Source organism: Pelophylax lessonae, assembly GCF_965119305.1.
Source record: "Pelophylax lessonae genome assembly, chromosome: 6".
NCBI classification, from domain to species: domain Eukaryota; kingdom Metazoa; phylum Chordata; class Amphibia; order Anura; family Ranidae; genus Pelophylax; species Pelophylax lessonae.
The window spans coordinates 199,762,324-199,783,676 of record NC_138773.1 but is presented as its reverse complement, the minus strand read 5'-3'; the positions used below and the strand labels follow the sequence as shown (position 1 = coordinate 199,783,676).

Sequence of the window (21,353 nt, the reverse complement as noted above, 5' to 3'; positions counted from 1 at the left end):
CCAGTCAATGTCGGGGTAATTGAAGTCCCCCAATACGATGACTGATCCCAATTTTGCCACTTTACCCATTAGTGCTAAAAATTCCAGCTCTACCTCCTCCCCTTGGTTAGGTGGCCTATAGCAAACCCCCACAATTACTTTCCCCTTTTCTCCTTCCCTATGGAGTTCAACCCACACAGATTCTAAATCCATGCTCATCCCATCCGTAATGTCACTCCTTTCTGTCACCTTTATATTGTTCTTGACATAGAGACATACCCCTCCCCCTCTTTTTCCTACCCTGTCCTTCCGGTACACCGAATACCCTTGGATATTGGCCAGCCAGTCATGTGAGGGGTCGAACCAAGTCTCTGTTATTCCCACAAGGTCTATGTCCTCCTCATGTACTAACATTTCCAACTCATCCATTTTATTAGCTAGGCTCCTGGCATTATGCACCTCTTAGTTTTAAGGAAGTTAAGCGCAATTGGCGGTTATGTTTATTCCTGTTTGGTCTGAGGTTCTCCCGCACAGACCTGCCAATTGACCTTGTGGACCTACTGTCGCTGCTGACACTACAGCTGCCTTCAGTCCTCTGCTTCCTCCTGACTGACTCTACTTCTGAGCCCTCCCCCCCGTCTCCTAGTTTAAAAGCCCCTCCAACTTGGTGGCCATCTTTCTCCCCAAAAGAGCTGTACCGTCCCCATTAAGGTGCAGCCCATCCTTACTAAAGAGCCGGTAGCCGACTGAGAAGTCAGCCCAGTTCTCCAGGAACCCAAACCCCTCCTTCCTACACCAATTCCTCAGCCACTTGTTAACTTCCCTAATCTCCTTCTGCCTCTCTTGTGTGGCTCGAGGTACAGGCAGTATTTCAGAGAAAACCACCTTGGAGGTCCTTTTCCTCAATCTATTACCTAAGTCCCTGAAATCGTTCTTAAGGATCCTCCACCTACCTTTAACTTTGTCATTAGTGCCCACGTGCACCATGACCGCTGGGTCATCCCCAGCCCCGCACAACAATCTGTCTGCCAGATCTGCGATGTGCCGAACTCGGGCGCCCGGTAAACAGCAAACTGTTCGGTTCACGAGATCTTTTTTACAGATTTCCCTCTCTGTCCTCTTGATAATTGAGTCCCCCACTACCACCACCTTTCTAACCTTTCCTGAGTTACGGCCCCCCTTCTTCCTGGAGCCGTCCCTCCCCTGGCAGCTGGGGGAGGGTGCATGCTCCAGCTCTGCCACCCCTGAGCTGATATCCCCCTCAACCTGCAACTCGACAGATTTGTTAGGGTGTACCAACTCAGGATTGGCCTCCCTGGCTCTCCTCCCTCTACCCTTCCTAACAGTCACCCAGCTGCGTACCTCTGCTTCTTGCGTCTCCTCTGTTCCTCCCTCCTCTATGCTGGCCCCTACCAGCGCCTGATAGGTAATGTCCAAGCTCCTTTCCAGGTTGTTGATGCCACGCAGTGTTGCCACTGTGTTCTGTAGGTCCAGGATCTGGTCTACCAGAGCAACAAGTTGCTCACATCTTGCACAGCAGTATTCGCCCTCGAATGGTTCATCAAGGAACGCATACATGCAGCAAGAAGTGCACTGAGTGGCATCCGCAATCCTGTCGGACATTATTACCCACTACTCTATGGGGATATATTAACGAACTGCTCTTCCTAACCTACACTACCTCTAACTTCCCTGGTACTGAACCTGGGGTACTCACCAGTCGCTAATATACTAACCAGTCGCTAAGATACTCACCAGTCGCAAAGATCCAACAGACGCAAGATACTCACCAGTCGCAAAGATCCAACAGACGCAAAGATACTCACCAGTCGCAATGATCCAACAGACGCAAAGATACTCACCAGTCGCAACGATACTCACCAGTAGCAACGATACTCACTAACCGCAACGATACTCACCAGTCGCAAAGATCCAACAGACACAAGATACTCACCAGTCGCAAAGATACTCACCAGTCGCAAAGATACTCACCAGTCGCAAGGATACTCACCAGTCGCAAGGATACTCACCAGTCGCAAAGATACTCACCAGTCGCAAAGAATCTCACCAGTCGCAAGATACTCACCCGATACACACCAGTTGCAAATATACTCACCAGTCGCAAGATGCTAACCCTCGCAAGATGCTAACCAGTCGCAAAATGCTCACTAGTCGCTAAGATACTCACCAGTCTCTAAAATACTCACGGTCGATCAGTCAAGAGCGCCGTCGGTCGGTCGCAGAACAGTCTTGTCGGTCGCAGAACAGTCTTGTCGGTCGCAGAACAGTCTTGTCGGTCGCAGAACAGTCTTGTCGGTCGCAGAACAGTCTTGTCGGTCGCAGGACGGTCTTGTCGGTCGCAGAACGGTCTTGTCGGTCGCAGAACGGTCTTGTCGGTCGCAGAACGGTCTTGTCGGTCGCAGAACGGTCTTGTCGGTCGCAGAACAGTCTTGTCGGTCGCAGAACAGTCTTGTCAGTCGCAGAACAGTCTTGTCAGTCGCAGAACAGTCTTGTCAGTCGCAGAACAGTCTTGTCAGTCGCAGAACAGTCTATCGGTCGCAGAACAGTCTTGTCAGTCGCAGAACAGTCTTGTCAGTCGCAGAACAGTCTTGTCAGTCGCAGAACAGTCTTGTCAGTCGCAGAACAGTCTTGTCAGTCGCAGAACAGTCATGTCTACATGATAATGACCAGAACTAGAAGGCTGAGCACTGCATTGTGGAATGTTGGGGGAGAGCATATTCTCTATCTCTCAGAAAGCTATTATTTGCAGAGGCAGTTTAGGGCAAAGTAGCAGGTTCTCTTTAGAGATCACATCTTCTGTTCCTAATACCTACCTTGCGCCTTTTTCTCTACTGCTTGTTTCAGTTTTGGTGCCCTTGGAAATAACCTGTGCTTATGTGAGGAGAATGTGACCTTCTTCCCTTCCTCCTTCCTCCCACTATAGAGTATACGGAGCCTGAGAGGCCAATCACTCGAACACTGTCATGGTCAGGTAAGATCTGACACAGGCTTACATGTTGCTCTCTACTTGTGGCTCCATCAGACAAACAGGGAGACAGGGAAGCACAGGGTATATACGTGTTAGTAATGACGGGAGGTGAGTCATAAGGAGAACATGTTACTTATTCCTATATGGGCAAAGTGAGGAGTTCTCTTTAATTCCTCCACGTGCTGTTTCCATGCCCTTAAAGTGTAAAAAGATCCTTCTATCCTTTCACACCAGGCCAATTCATACATATTTCTTGCACTGCAGGAGAACGTACTGCCTTTGTTATCTGCATATGGGTGCCAATGTATTGTTAATGGCACCTCATATGCAAATTGTAAATGCAGTGCGATTGCAGGCATTTTATGGATGATAAAAAAAGAATTCCTCCACTCTCAATTCCTATAGAGGTCTTTGGATCAGTCAAATAGAATCCAAAGAAAACCCCTAGGACACCCTAATCCTTCTGCAGCTTTCCATGTTGATCTACACAAGGGGATGCAGGGCAATCTTAAAAACAAAAAGAGGCAAGGGAAGTGCAACACTCCAGGGGCTCCTCTCTCTTCAATACCGCCAGGGCTCTGAGAAGAGATGCACCAATGACAAACTGACAGGAAGAGTCACAGGCCACTCCCACACCACACTTGGTGGGTTGCAATGATGACAACATATTTCAGGCTCTTGTCCCCCCTTTCTCAAGTCTGCCGGCAACCCAATGCAACACAAAGCTGACGCTGTAAATATATGGGAATTACTGCCCTCCAGACAAACTTTCAGGGAGGAGCACTGTGAACCGAAGCCAATCCATAACACCCCCTCAGTAGACACATGTAGAGATTCCATGCAGTACCATATAATTTGGTGCGTTTTTAATAAACATGGGAATGTACGTTCTCCTGCTGTGAACCGGCTCTTACAGTCAAGGAAGCTGCCATCTGAGCATCTGTTCAATCTGCACTTGCCATGATGCTGCACATGTGATTAGTTATGACACCAGTAATTTGATGGCTTGACATTTCGGCTGAGAGAACAAGCACATTAGACAGTTATCATTTAAGGGAATGCCTTAGCTGTTACTGTTCAGGGAAAATGTATTTCCCCAAAAAAAAGGTTTAGTTCCACTTTAAAGAAAACCTACTAAGGAGATATAAGAAGGGAGTATTGTTGACCTTTCCTTGAGAAAATACTAGTTCCCTGGATATCTTAATGATCCAATGGCTATTTAAGTCAATGCTCTGCATGGCTTCTGAGGTTGATTGCCAAATAAAGTATTGAAAACTGATGACAGCCTTCATAGTTCTCTTAATGGTTTCCTTGGAAGATGAATTCCAGGTTTGGATATTTTAAACATAGTTACATTGGTCCAGTTTGGACCAGAGTAACTATGCATACAACATACTTGGGCAATGCCCCTAGAAGCTGGAAATCACTGAAGTAGACACTACTACTCCAGTGATCTCCACCTGCTTCCAGGTTCCGTTATGAGCAGCTGCTCTGCTGCATTCTGAACACAGGAGGTCAGCCGCTCGACATGGGCACCATTTCTAGAATGCTCTGCATTTTCTGAACAAAGGACAGTGCTGTATCTTGGCCTAGGCCAACAAGGCCCAGGCCTAGGGCGGCACTTTGCAGGGGGGGCAGCAAAAAGCTGCACCCTGCACAAAAAAAAAACTCCTCCTCCCGGCAACATGTGCTACACTTTTTTGGCATAGTGCCAGTCTTATGTAGTGAATTGGGCCGGAGGGCAGGGTCCAGGAGGCAAATCAGTCTGGTACCCCCATACACTGCTACATACCAGTATGATAATACCGGCCGGTCAGGACATTCGAACAGACCGCAGGCTGCCGAACACACTTAATAAAACTGGCCCGACGGCCGCCAATGCTAATACTGCAGCCAAATGCTCCGCCTACTCTCCTCTGCCCCCTGGCACTGATGAGCACTCGTATGCTGCACTGATGGGCGCTAATAGGCTGTACTGATGGGCACGAATATGCTGCTCTGATGGCCACTGATGAGGCGGCAATGGTGGATACTGATAAACTGCATTGATGGGCACTAATGAGACGGCACTGATATGCTGCACTGATATGCTGCACTGATGGGCACTGATATGCTGTACTGATGAGGCTGAACTTATGGGAACTGATGAGGCTGCACTGATAGACTGTGGTTGTGGTCTGTGGTTTACAGGTGACAGGGCGGGTCATAAACAGGAAGGGGTGTGGTCTTTACAGGAAGGGGTGGGCCATATTTAAATTAGGGGGTGCACAAGTTTAGTCAGGCCTAGGGCAGCACAAAACCTAAATACGCCACTGCCAAAGGAAAAGTGTTCTCTGATTGGACAAGGTGGAGAGCATGATACCACTGCCCCAACTACAGGCCAGTAAGTTTAACATGTGTTGTAGTGAAATTAAAAGAATCACTTCTAATATCAATGATAATTAAAAGCAAAAAACTTGCTGACCCCAAAACAGCACAGTTTCACGGATAGAAGATATGTCACACTAAACTGATTGAATTTTCTTACTATATTGCAAATGTTTTGAACCACGGTGGTACTCTGGACATAGCCTATCTTGGTTTCACTAAAGCATTTGATACAGTTCCACGGAAAAATCTCATAAAAAGCTGTATAGAAAACAAAACTTAACAAACAATTCTGAATAAACTTCTGTGGGTAAAGTCACATTGAAGTTGCAAGCAAGTCGTACTGCATAATCGCACTGGAAATTGCACGACAGTGGGGTCACAGCAGTATGAAATGAGGCCTAATAAACAAAAAAAAATTCTACAGCAAAAGACAGAGCAGAACTCCACTCTTTCAACCAACATTGACTATTTTTTTAATCCTTTTGCTGCTAGCATTAGTAAATAGGAAAGTATATCATACTTATTTGTTTTAATTTTTTTTTTTGTTACATTTCTTCAGTTACTTCCTGTTTTCCAGGCCCAGGCAAATGATGTCATACACCCCAGGAGTCTACAGGAGTAGAGGAGAGGGGTTTTCTTAGCTAAGCACACCCACCAGGCTGCATGTCTAAACTAAGTTCAGATGAATTCCAGGAATTAAATATATGAATCAAATCCCCTTACTCAAGATGGCCACGGCCAGAAATGCTAGGGGGTGTTTTTCAAAGTGATTTCTTTGCAAAATAAAGCATAGGGATGTGGAAGGATGGGTGAGTTTTTTTTTGTATATTTAAAATGAATTAAATTGCATTTTAGGTTTGCGATGCTCAGATGCAGTGGAGTTCCACTTTAACCCTTAGATGATTTAGGGGATACACGTGGGCAGATGCTTCAACGTATCTGGTGTATGGTGTGAACAGGGCACATTGGGAACAATTGTTTTTTATGTGCCTTGGCATTCAGTCTGCATTGATCAGCATTATTCTAGGCAAGTACACATAGCAAACAGACAAAATGGTTAAAAAAGAGAAAAAATTAAAAACAAAAAAACAGCAAAAAAAAAAAGAAGGGCAACTCCATACAAATTTGATGGACCACTAGGCCTTTTTTCTGCCATCACTCTTCAATTTTGACAGTAGTTAGACTCATGAATCAGCAACTGATGTATTCATGCTGCAGCATTGCCCTGAGGCAATGTGTACTGTACCATGAGGCTTTACATTGCTTTTGTACTTGTTCCATGGAATACACACAAAGCTGTGACTTAATTCTGTAAATCCTTCCAAACGTAGCCATATGCATTTGACTAATATATTGTACACATCATGCCTTTTCTAAGACAACATTGTATTTGCTTATATTTCACAAATGATCAAAGATGGCCTGCAAAGTATCACAGAAGTGGAAGATCTAAATGTGTGTAGCATAACGAAGTAAAATTACCTTGTTCAGTTTTGGCTTTCCTTCATCATACTCAATCTCCACATAATCAGAGGACAACAGACCACTGCAATAGGCAAAGAGTATCACAAGTTAGATTAGCTTGAAACATATAAAATCGGAAAGAAAGGGTACTATGAACTTTTAGGGATAATACCGACCCTTGTATATTTTCAAACCTTTCAGATTTTACTGCACAGTACTGCACATTCACATCAACTAGTCAAAATATATCTGAAGATACTGATTTATGAAAAGATGCTTTAATCCCATAGCAGTAGGCAATTAGAAAAGAAAACTTTTAGATATCCCTAAACATATTACAGACTATCAGAAGTAAAGAGTGGACCCCAAACTTAAAGCTAAATGCCAGGCTTCTAATAAAAAAGCAAAACTCCAGATTATTATGAATGCAGCTCTGCAATAATGAATACACCATTAAATGTATTTTTTCAAAGCAAGCGTAGTGTAAATCCGCCTTGAGGTTTCTTCTGGGGTGCCTTGGGAAAATGCCTAAAATGTCCAAAACTGTATAGAAGCCAGTAGGTGGATAAGGCCAGTCTTTTAGTTACACAAAGCCACAGGTTTTTATTGTGCACCATTTCAACCTTCCAGCCACCACCACCACCCTAACAACCAGTGATGCCATCAGTGTTAAAAAGAAGAGTGTCAATTGCCTACACAGCATCCTTATTTCACCCTCCCCTGCCCCTCTGTCAGCACTTGGGTCACATTAGCTGAGTGCTGGAAAGAAACTGGGGGAAAGGAGAGACGCTGGAATATTAGTCAGTGCAAGTGTGCAAAAATGTATTTGCTTTGGAAGAACAAATCACCTCTGAAGTTATGTCCTACAACTGTCAACGTTGCCACATTATGTAACCACTTTAAGACCAGGCCTTTTTCTGACAATTGTTGTTTAAAAGTTAAAATCTGTTTTTTTTGCTAGAAAAATACTTAGAACCCCCAAAATTATTGCTCTCACTCTCAAAATTGCGGCGATACCTCACATGTGTGGTTTGAACACCGTTTACTTATGTGGGCGTGACTTGCGTATGCGTTCGCTTCTGCGCGTGAGCTAACGGGGACGGGGCGCTTTAATTTTTTTTTCTATTTATTTTATCTTTTATTTTTACACTGTCCTTTTTTAAAAAAAAAACATTTTGATCACTTTTATTTCTATTACAAGGAATGTAAACATCCCCTGTAATAGAAATAAGCACGCCAGGACCTCTTTAATGTGAGATCTGGGGTCTAACAGACCTCAGATCTCACATTTTCACTAAAAAAGCAAAAAAAAAAAAGAAGGGATTTTTCTTCATGAGAAAAAAATGGGACCTTTAAGGCCGTTGCCTAGGAAGCGTATGATGTCGCTTCGGTCCCCCAAGGCCATAGAGTCAAGTGGGGGCCAACTTGCCCTCACTTGACTTCCTACCTAAGAGGACAGCAGACCTGATCGTTTTCCCCGTTTTCCTCCTGGTGCCAGTAGGTGTCACTGGAACCTCTGGCATTAATGAGAGGCGACTAGAGTTCCCTCTGGCAAACTAACAGGAGGTTTGTTGCTAGTGGTGCATGCTGGGGAGGACATACATATCTGGGAGCTGACCATATGAGGCTCTTCCCCCACTTTAGGCTGGGGAAATGTGCTATTTGTTGTCTGACCTGGTAGACCTGTAGTCTGTGTGGGGCCTAACATGTGCTTCGTTCTAAGGAGTCACAGGTGGGTTGGGAAGCTGTCCTACTTAGCCGAGGAGGAAGCAAATATGAACAAATATGGAGAGGCAGGAGAAGATACCCCGCTAGACGAAGAAGCTGAAAAGAAGCTAGATCCTCAAAGGAGTCGGGTGACTCTCTTGAAAGGACGCATGGAAGAATCTACTTGCCAGCTGGCGCATCTACGTAGAGTGTGCTAGCCAGTATTGACTTGAAGAGCCTTTACACAGTAGAAGCTGGAAGTAGTTTGGTGTCTTTACTATGGATATCTGTGGCCCTTAACCATCTCTCGATTTGAGCTTGACCCTTGGTGTAACAAAATCTCTAAAAAGACACTAAAGTGACTGGCATCCCGCATTACTAGCTACTGACTCAACGCCGGGATAAATGTTAACCCGCCCTACTACTGAGAATCTCTCAAATATATATTATATTATATTATTTAAATATATATATATATATATATATATATATATATATATATATATATACTGTATATATATATATATATATATATATATATATATATATATATATAAACTGTTTAGACAATCTCCCCTTAAAAAAATTATCGGAAGTTAGTAGGTGCAGAATGTACCTGAAAACAGAAAAGTTAGATTTATAATTACCTCACCCCCCTCCTCCCCCTCCATCTTAAGTATCATTAGGTATAATCTCTAATCACACTTGAGAAAAGATTCCTAGGGAATGCAGAGCAGACAAAATCTCCCAGAAAGAAATTCTATCAGAATTTGGCTGCTCTGAATCCCTTCTTCTAGCCAGAAGAAATGCAACATCACATTCACCTAGGCACTGTGGGTGGAAGGAAAGGTAAGTAATACATTTTTCTTATTTACAGGTACATTTTTTACCTAATATCAGCAGATGATTTTTACAGGAGGAAGGGGCGTGGACAGTATAAGCAGACATTTCATTTCACCACCTCCTTTAAAGTGTGTAAAAACCCTTATATTAAACTTCTCTTATTTGCCCCCTTTTGGTCTGTTAAATATACCATTAAAAGTGTTTTGTTATATCTGTTTGATAAACTCAAAATATACCTTTTGATCCAGAAATAAATATTCCAAGCTCATAACTAGGGATGGACCGATTATCGGCAAAGCCGATATATCGAGGGCCGATATGCACTTTTCCCGATATATCGGAATCGGCCCCAGAGGTTACCGATATTTCGGGAAAGTGCTTGTACCGCAGTGATGCCTGCAGCTAGAGGCATCAGACCGGTACCGGCGTCCATAGCCGACGGTTAACTGTCTTGTAATGACAGCCGATGCGGCTGAGAAGCCGCTCGGCTGTCATTACAAGGAGCGGGAGGGGACGTCCCCCCCTCCCCCTCCCGCCGCCTTCCGCGGCTCGCCTGGGTCACCCATCCCACCGGGAGACCAGGGCAAACGGCTTACACAGCCACCGAAGACCAGATCAAAGCCGCATTCGGCTCTGATCGGGTCTCCATGCAAAAATCCAGTCATGAGTGACATCACTTCCGGGTACTGTCTGGCTCCAGATTCCAAAAAATTAAAGCATTCAAAACAGCCAAACTTGGTGTTTTTTTGAATGCTTTTAACCACTTGCCGACTGCCTAACGCCGATCTACGTCGGCAGTCAGCCCCTCACAGGCAAAGTGACGTAGGGCTACGTCACTAGCTTGTGAGGGTCTAGGGAGCGAGCACGCGCCCCCGGAGGCGCGCTCCCGCTCCCGCGTGGTCACGGACCCCCCCGCGCGTGTGACCGGCGGACCCGATGTCCGCCGGTCACTCGGCGATCGGCGGGGGAGAGGGAGAATGTCAGGCAGCTTGTGTAAACAAGCTGCCTGTCATTCTCCTTGCTGTTAGGATACTGATCACTCGGATCTAGTATGTAGATCCGTTGATCAGTGTCCATACAGCTCAAGCCCCAGCCAATCACAGTAGAAAGCACGCCCCTAGGGATACACACAGCCCCTCCCTCCCAAATAAAGTTACCCCTTCACTACCAGTGTATTTTTACAGTAACAGTGCATATATATAGCACTGATTACTGTAGAAATGTCACTGGTAACCCCAAAAGTGTCAAAAATGTCAGTCAAGGGTCCGATCTGTCCGCCCCAATGTCGCAGTACCGCAAAAAAAATCGCAGATCGCCGCCATTACACGTTAAAAAAAAAAACAACAAAAATGACAGAAATCTTTCCCTTTGTTAGTAAACGCGATAACTTTTGCGCAAACCAATCAAAATACGCTTTTTGCGATTTTTTTTACCAAACATAGGTAGCATAAAACAAATTGGCCGAAAAAGTAAAAAAAATTTGATTTTTAAATTTTTTTTTGGGGAATTTCATATAAAAAAATGTGAAAAATATTGCTATTTTTGCAAAATTGACGCTCTTTTTTTGTTTATAGCGCGTGATCAAAAAATCGCACAGGTGATCAAATACCACCAAAAGAAAGCTCTGTTTGTGGGAAAAAAAGGACGCCAAATTCGTTTAGGTACAGCGTCGCACGACCGCGCAATTGTCCGTTAAAGTCACGCAGTGCCGAATCGCAAAATACCCCCTGGTCGGAATGGGGGTAAAATCTTCCGGGGCTTAAGTGGTTAAGTGCAGAGGAGGGGGTTAAACATTTTTTTTTTAAATGTACAAAAATATCGGCCAATATTGGCCGATACCGATATGCATTGGTCAAAATATTGGTATCGGCAACGAAAAGCCGATATCGGTTGATCACTACTCATAACTACCTGTGATCTCTTCCTGTGCAGAACATCTACCCCTATTGTTAAGGAGATACAGAGAGTGGAAAGTGTTCTTTAGGCCTTCCTAGAGCCTGAAGGTTTATTTTCTATAGATACAGTATGATGAGTAAGCTTTGTCAATCTAGGACAGGATGTGTTTTAGTGGCAGGATCACCGGGTGAAAATAAAAAGAAAACTTTTGCAGCCAACACATCTGCGGATTGATAAGCTGCAATATATTGCATTTTGTTTTTTAGATTTAGATACACTATAATCACTATTTTGCAGTTACATTATCTTCTGCAGTCATTTGATCAGTCTAAATGTAATGGGAAAAGTCCTTTTGTACTTAACAAGAAGTTTATAAGTTTCTCCAATATTATGCAGCAGACTTTACATGACTTTAAATAAGAGACTATTGAAAAGGAAGTTGTAGAGTGATTCAGGTTGCAACTCCTTGGCCCCTGTTCTCCTAGTTATCTATAAAACAGCAATTTACAGGCCAGTAAAAAAAAACAATTTTCTAGGAGGTTAGTCTTTTTTTTTGGAGGAATAAAACTAGTGAAGTACAGCACAAATGGTGAATCCATATGGAAGGAGAGTACCGTATTACAAATAACTATGCACTGCAATATTAGCTAAGCAAAGAAACAGAAATTATGATTATGACTCTTGAAAAATCTTTTAGAAAAAAAAAAGACCAGTTTTGAACCTTTATACACTCTGTAGGTCTCTTATAGTGGAGTCTGTCCATCAGATCTATACATTTTCTAATAGTCCTCCTCCAGAAGGACAAATATTTGTAATGGCCCTTATAAGTAACTATACATGGCTTATAAAAACTCTTTCAGAACTTTAAGATACTGTTTTGAGATTTGAAGCCTTGTAAAAGTTTTTGTATAGTACATTGTAGTTTCAGCACCAAGCTCTTTGCAATAGGTTACAATAGCTGTGCATTTTCGCGGACATGGCGACCCTTTATATCTATATTGTTAACCAGAGCACCTCACCTGACCTTTCTTGGCTTGCACTACTCTGAATTAGCACTCAACAAGAAAATGCACTCTGCAACCTGGCAATTGAAAGAGCAGAAGCCACAGGCAATGACTGGGACAAAAACAGAACTCACTTAAGCTCTTCAGAGCTCACACGGCTGGATGAATCATCATTATTGGTTAAGCCGCGAGATTTCTGGTTGCTTAAAGAAGATTCAGATTATCATACTACATTCTTATGTTACTATGGGCAAAATATGGTGGTTATGTCTATGTTATTTAAGAAAGAACATCCTGCAGATGGTGCAAACTTTTTATTTTATTTATTGCTAAGTTACATTCCAAAGTACAGTCATTTCAAACCAGTAACCATTTAATGGAACACTTTCCCAGGGCATGAACTAATAGTCAATTATTATATTGTCAAGTACATAGAAATACTTGTATAGAACTGAGAATGCATACTTTACTGAACAAAGATCAGCTAAATAAATCCTACAAGGCCATTCAACCTTTCTTCCCAGAGATTTCTATGCTACATCTCAGGTCATGAAACATTAACATGTAGGTCTTCTGCTGGTAACACACTCTTTCTTGTACTAATGGCATGGTGCCATTCATTTTGGTCGCCGCAGCACCCACTGACCAGAATACTGTATGGAGTGTGAATGGTGAATCATCTCCTTTGAGGGGTTTTTATCCCTCACTTTCCTTTTGATACCAATCACCAAAAAAGAAAGTGAAGGGAAGTCTGTCCAATTTAGAATCAGACAGCAATAAAAACCTTACAGAAGTTCTAACCCTTCTCTACTGTACTAGAAAAATGTTTTTTTGTTTTTTTTTATTGTTCTTGTCTCCACTGGGAATATTTCCCATCATTTCCTGTCAGATTGGTCAGATTGACTGGAAATGTAGAGAAACTGTCCAAATAATGGATATGGACAGCAATGCAAAATTGACAGATGTTCTCATCCTTCTCAACTCTATTCAAAACTAAAACATTTCTGGAGTTGGTATTTAAATGTAAGTTACAATATCCGTAATATCCTTATCAAGATTAGGGTAGGTATTTTAAAAGAACATATTGTAACCCATTTCCTTTATTTGCTATTCGTTATTTTAAATATACAATGCTTGACTGATCAGGATTTAATCTAAATAGCTAGGTCTTTCATTCATTTTTAAGAGTAAAGACAGCTTTGCCCGCTCTCTTACAGCTCACCAACCTGCTGTAATTTTATTTTATTTTGACAAATGTGCAACGAAAGGACCTATCCGCCTTGTGGGAAATAAATAAACCTCTATAAGTGGACACCAATAGAGGCCAAACTTTATCTGCCATCCCACGCGGCTCTTGTTGGTCAATTTATACCCAATTATCACTAGTGATGCCGGGAATGGTCACTTCTCATGTAAAAATCAGATTGTGATTTCCTGTCTTTAGGGCTTTAATGAAACCAAATCTTTCATTAAACTCAGTTTTCCTATAATACAGACCAGAGATGGAAAAAGATTAACAGGATATGTCAATACAGGATAATTAAATGAAAACTACTCCAACATAGAGGCTATTCTAATAAATCTCTCAAACAAGCCTACCAGAGAGCTTTGTTAAGTGATAGGGAAACATTACTGGCCCCAAAAACAGCCAATACATCTGACACCAAGGACACCCTTAGGATTATCACCCCCTATATGCAGCAACACCATAAGATAAGACGCATTGTGTCCAGGCACTGACATCTCCTGTCCTCAGATCCAGTCCTTGGCCAGTATGTGTCTGATTCCCCCAATTTTGTTTTCAAAAGGGCTCCAGCCTTAAGAGACAAAATTGTGCGTAGTGAATTAATTGACACCTCATTGTCCACTTGCTGCAAATATAAGGGGACCTACATATGTGGCAGTTGCAGTTACTGTGGCTACATGCTTACACACAAATGCCCTGTACTTCCCAATGGCAACATCCATCAAGCAAAACATTTTGCGAATTGCCGGACGGTTGGTGTAATCTATCTTTTGCTCTGCACTTGCCAATGTTTTTACATTGGTAAAACTAAACAAGAATTTTGGCGACGTGCGTACCGCCATATTCTGAGCATGCGAAAATCAGACCCAGATCTACCTTTGGGCAGACATGTGGCCACGGTACATGCAGGCAAAATGCCTAAGATTAAGTTTCTTATCCTAGATCGAATCCACCCTGGCCCCAGAGGAGGGGACTGGAATAAGTCCCTCCTCCAGCTTGAGCTTAGGTGGATTTATCTTCTAAAGGCCACTGAACCACCGGGACTTAATGGGACCTTATCATTCAAACCATACCTTGAAGGCTTTAATTCCGGAGGGATGGAAACCTGAAATTTAGCATTTTTCCATACCTGTTATATATGTTACTTTCTAAATTATTTTTGCCTATTTTGAATTAATTGTAATCTCTGTCCTCATTTAGATGTCTCTTTTGGTCTCATTCTTGTTGTATTCTCGTATACACAAATTTCTTAATTTTTCTGTTAGCTCATTTTTCATTATTTGCTGTATGTAATCCCATTTACTGGATTATTATGTCATTTTTTGACTGTTTTACTACAATTCTTTTGTTGTACTAATTGATTCAGTATTTGTTTATCAAATATGTTCATTATGTTATCGCACAATTCTACTATTATTTTTTGTATACCCATATATTAATTGTTATTATATGCATTATATTATGGTTTTTTTTTTCTCCCTGTCTCCGCTCTTTTGAACATCTGTTGCAAATATATGGCTGCCCACTGCCAGTGACTAACATGTTAATTACACCTGGTGATCGATTCCATATCTGGCAACATGTGGCTAGTTTTGGTATATAGTACTTAATTCTTCTTTCCTTTGTTGCCTCCATTTGACATCGATATACGAAGTACTAATATTTAATTTATTTATATAGTTGTATATTCCTATTTTGCCAGCATGTTTCATTCCGGATTGTGTTCCCTCCTTTCTCTCTGTGCATCCCGGCACGGTGAGACACACACCGCAGTGAGCGGTGTGTCCCTTTGGTCTTTCCTCCATCTACCCTGGTCTCTGTTTGGTCCAGTGGCGACCAATAAGCAGCCGTGGTGGTTCCCTTCCACTTCCGGTTGCGATCTCCGTGCCGGTGGAACGCAAGTTCCGGCTCCGCCCACACCTCGTCACGCTGTTGCGTGACGTACGGGGGCGGACCCGGCATCAGCGCTCCAGGGAGCCCTCCCTGCGAAGCCAGCTGAGTTGCATTTCAATCTATTGGCCAGCACATATTAGTGCACCTCTCTTAACACTCAGCCAGCGTTTTGTTTGCTGGCTGCAGTGTGGAGAGGACGTTTCCATTCCATTTCAATCTGGTTTAACATCAAGGTATGTGTAACTTCCTGCCCCTAATTTTCAAAGGAAGATATCTATCTATTGAATTATCTTCTCAATCATTCCTCGATTTTATGACATCCTGTAGTCCCTGATGTGGGCTCTCCTCCCTTAATATGATCTTTAAGTATATATTGTTTTCCAAATATATATTGTTTTTTGCATAATCTCCTTGATATGCCTAAACCGATTTCTAATCAGTTGCTGTCTGCCTATATTTCAGACCGGCAGTACCTATATTCCATTCAAGAGACTGCACCTGGCTTCCCCCCTTTTCTGAGGACTCCAGATGCCCAGTTTGATTGTTGGTCACGTCCGTGTTTTAACAGCTGTGTTTTTCCTTTAAACACTAACATCTATTTACAACTTATACTGCCATACGTGTTTGCCAGATCAATCCACATCACCAGTTGTTTTTAACCCTTGTGCAGGCTTTTTTTAAACTCAGCTATGATATAACCCTGTAAGTACTCACTATTTATGCTATATACTATGTGAACTGTATTAGTCACCTTGTATCATGCAAGAATCTTTATAAATGTTGGTTTTTCTTACACGCCCATATTCTTATACCACCAGAGTACCGCTTGAACCTCCCCTGAAGAAGGAGCAAGTATCTTTAGCTCCGAAACATGTCGGGTCATGTTCGAGCACTATGAGTTATGTCCTCTCTGTTTGTTTCTTGCTTGCACATTGTTCTTAATTTTTGATTTGTATTTGTATTTAAATAAAAAACTTCTTCATTTATATTATTTATCTATTTTTCCAATCTTTTGTGCCTTAAAAGTCCCAATTTAGGGGAACCTTAAATTTTTGTACTAATGGCATGGTGCCATTCATTTTGGTCGCCGCAGCACCCACTGACCAGAGTACTGTATGGAGTGTGAATGGTGAATCATCTCCTTTGAGGGGTTTTTATCCCTCACTTTCCTTTTGATACCAATCACCAAAAAAGAAAGTGAAGGGAAGTCTGTCCAATTTAGAATCAGACAGCAATAAAAACCTTACAGAAGTTCTAACCCTTCTCTACTGTACTAGAAAAATGTTTTTTTTTTTTTATTGTTCTTGTCTCCACTGGGAATATTTCCCATCATTTCCTGTCAGATTGGTCAGATTGACTGGAAATGTAGAGAAACTGTCCAAATAATGGATATGGACAGCAATGCAAAATTGACAGATGTTCTCATCCTTCTCAACTCTATTCAAAACTAAAACATTTCTGGAGTTGGTATTTAAATGTAAGTTACAATATCCGTAATATCCTTATCAAGATTAGGGTAGGTATTTTAAAAGAACATATTGTAACCCATTTCCTTTATTTGCTATTCGTTATTTTAAATATACAATGCTTGACTGATCAGGATTTAATCTAAATAGCTAGGTCTTTCATTCATTTTTAAGAGTAAAGACAGCTTTGCCCGCTCTCTTACAGCTCACCAACCTGCTGTAATTTTATTTTATTTTGACAAATGTGCAACGAAAGGACCTATCCGCCTTGTGGGAAATAAATAAACCTCTATAAGCGGACACCAATAGAGGCCAAACTTTATCTGCCATCCCACGCGGCTCTTGTTGGTCAATTTATACCCAATTATCACTAGTGATGCCGGGAATGGTCACTTCTCATGTAAAAATCAGATTGTGATTTCCTGTCTTTAGGGCTTTAATGAAACCAAATCTTTCATTAAACTCAGTTTTCCTATAATACAGACCAGAGATGGAAAAAGATTAACAGGATATGTCAATACAGGATAATTAAATGAAAAGGAGACATAGAGTTGATTTTTACAGGCTGAAAAAACACTGGGATTGGATCACAAGGGGGCCTATTATTTCTTTCTTGGGCTCCTTCCCTGTTAATAATGTGACTTTTTAACATGAGATCTGCTAACTTCATATTGATGTACTTTGTGATCTGGAAATAAATAATATAAAATACCCTTTCTGATAAAATTATCTATAGAAGATGCAGTACAAACAAGCAGGTTTAACGTAGATTATTTTTGTTAGTTTTAAACAAACCAGCAGCAAGAACCTCTATGTGGTTTTCACTGCTGTCTGTGTCTTTCTTGGGAAGTTTCTACTTCAATTCCCGTGCTGGTGGCCACTGTCTGCAAAATAACGAATGAGAGAAGCAAGAGAATAAAAAAAAAAAACATATGGAGGTCCTATTCTTTTCCCATTCTGCTCAGATTTCTTTCTTTATTTTTCTTTTTTTCTTTTATTGTGGTCCATATCCTCAATTGGATCATTTTCCCTATTGGTGATCACTGTTAAGGACCCATCAGATCTCCCCACTGAGAATATGGACACCAATTAAAACCTGGTAGGGGTTCTTACCATTGCCTGCTCTATCCAAAACAAAAAAGGTCTGTAGTTGTAATTTAGTATGCACACTAATATTTCTTATTATGAATTATACAACACAATTTCAGTCATTTTCTCTGAACATAACTTATAAACACAGATATTACCATACATACTTGTGGTACACTTACTTTACTATAGTGTATATTTGTATCATAACCATTTATTTATTTTTATTTTTTTTATTTTTTTTAGCATGTGTTGTTGTTTAGTGATACTGATCTCCTTTTTAAGGCCACATACTGTCTACATGCGTGTACTCTAGCAATTTCTTCATGGCCTGTCTTAGGGAGGGTTTCTTGATGGTGACAAAAGTGGACTGCGCCCTTATAATGCATGCCACCGCAGCCACTTATAATCTCCAACAGAGGGTGACAACTCAGTGACAACTCAGATGCACAAAATAGGAGAGTGCTGTCACCTTATAACAGGAAGCACCTAAACAAGTACTGTATCCTAAAGTGTAGCTAAAGGGATAGAGAAAGGGAGTGTAGCACAATCCTATAGGAGCCACTGGTATTTTTGCCCAGGTCTTCCCAACTTCAGTCCTGCAGCCAGGCACACAGTATTTTCCACAGCCAGATGTCCACAACACCTTCACTTGTTTCTTAAATGACTAGTCTAAGGGATGTTGTTTTGAACTCAGATACTCCAAGAATAAGAACTATGTACATTGAGGACTTGATCTTCCTTTCTTGCTTAAGTAGTAGAGCTAGAGTAGAGTAGTAGAGTAGTAGAGTAGTAGAGCAAAGTCCCTTTTCTTAGTGGACAATATCTGGACTGAGCTCTTCAGGACCACAAGCCAGTGTCCCAATTTAAACAGCTGACTATAATAGGCACCAGGGGGGTAGCTAGAGCACAAGGCCCCCAAGATCCAGTAATGTCTGTACTGACAAGGCCCAAGGCAAGGACTGATGGATGCCTGCTTCCAATCTTCCAAGGGATGCCCTCCAGTGATACCAGACCACATCTATAACAGACAGCTCTCCTCAGTCAGCTTCTTTTAAGCACCCGAGTCTCTGCATTCCTTCCCTTAGGTCGCCCTTCTGAGGCCTCCTTCAGCAGCTTGTACTTATGCAGGCTGGACTTCTCTAATCTAGGACAAGACCCTGAGCTCTATGTGCTCCAAAAAAAAATGCATTCACCCAGCCCGTATTCAGAGCATGCCTCTCTGGGACAGACAAGGGCTGTATCCATATTCATACCACCATCTGCATAACTTTACACCTACTATCCAGAAATTTCTCCAGTCTCCTGGATACAGAGGAAGCTTATGCAGACTGGCAGCATCAGAGCACACAGATCAGACCTCACTAGCAGATTGTGGCTGCACTGACTGCAGTGAGCCAAAATATGTTTTTTGCCTAACACAAATTATCCACACTGCCTACAGTGTGGCAACTACATTTACCTTTTAAAAGAAAACTAAAGAAAACCTAAAAACTAGCCATTACCAAGGAGGGTGCTACAAAAGGGTGGTAACCTTGTCAGTTTTTTATTTAAATTTTTTTGCCATCTGTATTGCATTGGGAAGATATACTTTCACTTCCTGACCCATAGCCAAAACAGGAAGTGAGAGGATCCCTTAACCCCCCCTAGGTCACCAGAACTAGTGTCCCCATTGGCAGACTTCCTTTTTTTTTTGGGGGGGGGGGGGACAAATTAAATTTTGGGATTTACTTTTACTTTAACTTGTAATGATAATAGTAAATAGGTCAAATAGAGAGAGTAAATCTCCTTAACAGGGGCATAGACAGCAATAAAAGCTGACAGGTATTCGAATCCCTTTTACACTCTATCCAAAAATATTTAAAAGAGTTCTGCTTTTAGTTCAACTTTAATGGTAGGATCACCAGGTATTATTTTATTTAAAGCTGCAGATTTAAAAAAAAAAAAAATAAAGCAACTTTTGAAATCACATTAACATGTTAAAGCCTATATGAAATTTTACTGACTGGGTTTAGACCTACTTTGCCCTGAGCACAATTACTTTCCAAAGATGTGTGAATGTAGTTTGTGATCAACATCACCACGGCTATGAAATTGTTAATATGAGATTGTGGATGTTTTTAAAGAGATTGGGGAACATCTGGATATATTATTCTCTGATTTCTGCCTAAGTGTCGGCTGCAATGCCCAATGGACTTCAATAGGCTAGATTAATTGCTTTGCCGCACAGCAAACCAGTAATGCTGTTACCCTGGCAGTGTAGAGATCTGCACCTGCTTACACCATCTGCGTGACCTGATGGTGCAGGGCTCATAGCCCCCGCATGGCTGACCTTCATCTTTCTCTGGGACAAGTACATTTGGCTGCTACCAGTTAAGTGTGTCAGATACAAAAATACAGGCTAGTTGATCCAGAATTGTAAAATCATCATAATTATGAATGGTTTTAACTATCTCATACACCCCACCACTAAAATGTATCATGTTTTAGAAAAAAATATACTTACCCACTGGAACATACTGATACATAGTGATACACAAATACACATATGCATACACATAGTATGTTTAAAAAATATATTAATAAAATGCAATTCTAAATTATTACAGTTTTTGTACAATGCAATATTTTTAGAATGGTCTAAATCAGCAATTCTCAAATCTTTCACCAAAGTCTCACATGCTTTTGCGACACCTGCATTTCCTGTTTTATACCTAATCAGCATCATCTAAAACCAACGTAAGAGTTCGTTTTTAACATTGCTGGGAACATTTTACACTGGATGTTTGTTTTTAAAATAAGTCAGAACAAAATCAAAATTAGAAAAGAAGTAAAGAATTAATGACGTTAGTGTGTATTTTAGGTCTAACGGGTGACTCATGCCACACACTACAAGAATCCACTGGTCTACAGCAATGTTAATTTTATTGATTCTATGTACTACAGATCACTATAGATTACAGTTACTGGAAGCCCATCTCCATCCAGGATTTGTTTCTTTATAGAATAGGAATGGTGTTAACCTCTTTTTCACATACCCTTCATGTCCCAGTGATGCCCATGCAAAAAAATGGGAAGGTGATCACCTCCGGGGCACAAAAATGACTGACACCAATAAAAAAATTGTGCCTCTATCCCCTTAAGTCACTGGTTACAGTGAAACACACTGGGCGGGGGTGAACACGTGACGTCGCCACACGCCGGCAGAAGATCCGGCGTTGGTTATCACTGTATTATTCTGTTATTTTTTGCTGTTATTGCTCTATTAAAGTGAAGCAGTTTTAAAGGATATTGTACTATGGTAGTCCTGTCTTTGCTTTTAACCCCTTTTGGCTGAGCACATCCATTTAGGACTTGTAGATTGGATTCCCATTGCCAGAGTGTGTGGTGCTGTGGAGCAGTAAGGC

The 21,353-nt window shown here is 41.6% G+C and overlaps 1 protein-coding gene across 6 annotated transcripts in view; it reads right to left on the bottom strand.

Moving 5' to 3' along the window:
* Positions 1-21,353, bottom strand: part of ADAM23 (ADAM metallopeptidase domain 23) — a 306,801-nt gene that overhangs the window by 135,868 nt on the left and 149,580 nt on the right. For all 6 annotated transcript variants that reach the window (XM_082261892.1, XM_082261893.1, XM_082261894.1 and 3 more), the window contains exon 4: positions 6,821-6,884. In XM_082261892.1, coding sequence (XP_082118018.1) covers positions 6,821-6,884 — 64 coding nt within the window. The remainder of the gene's footprint in view (positions 1-6,820; positions 6,885-21,353) is intronic.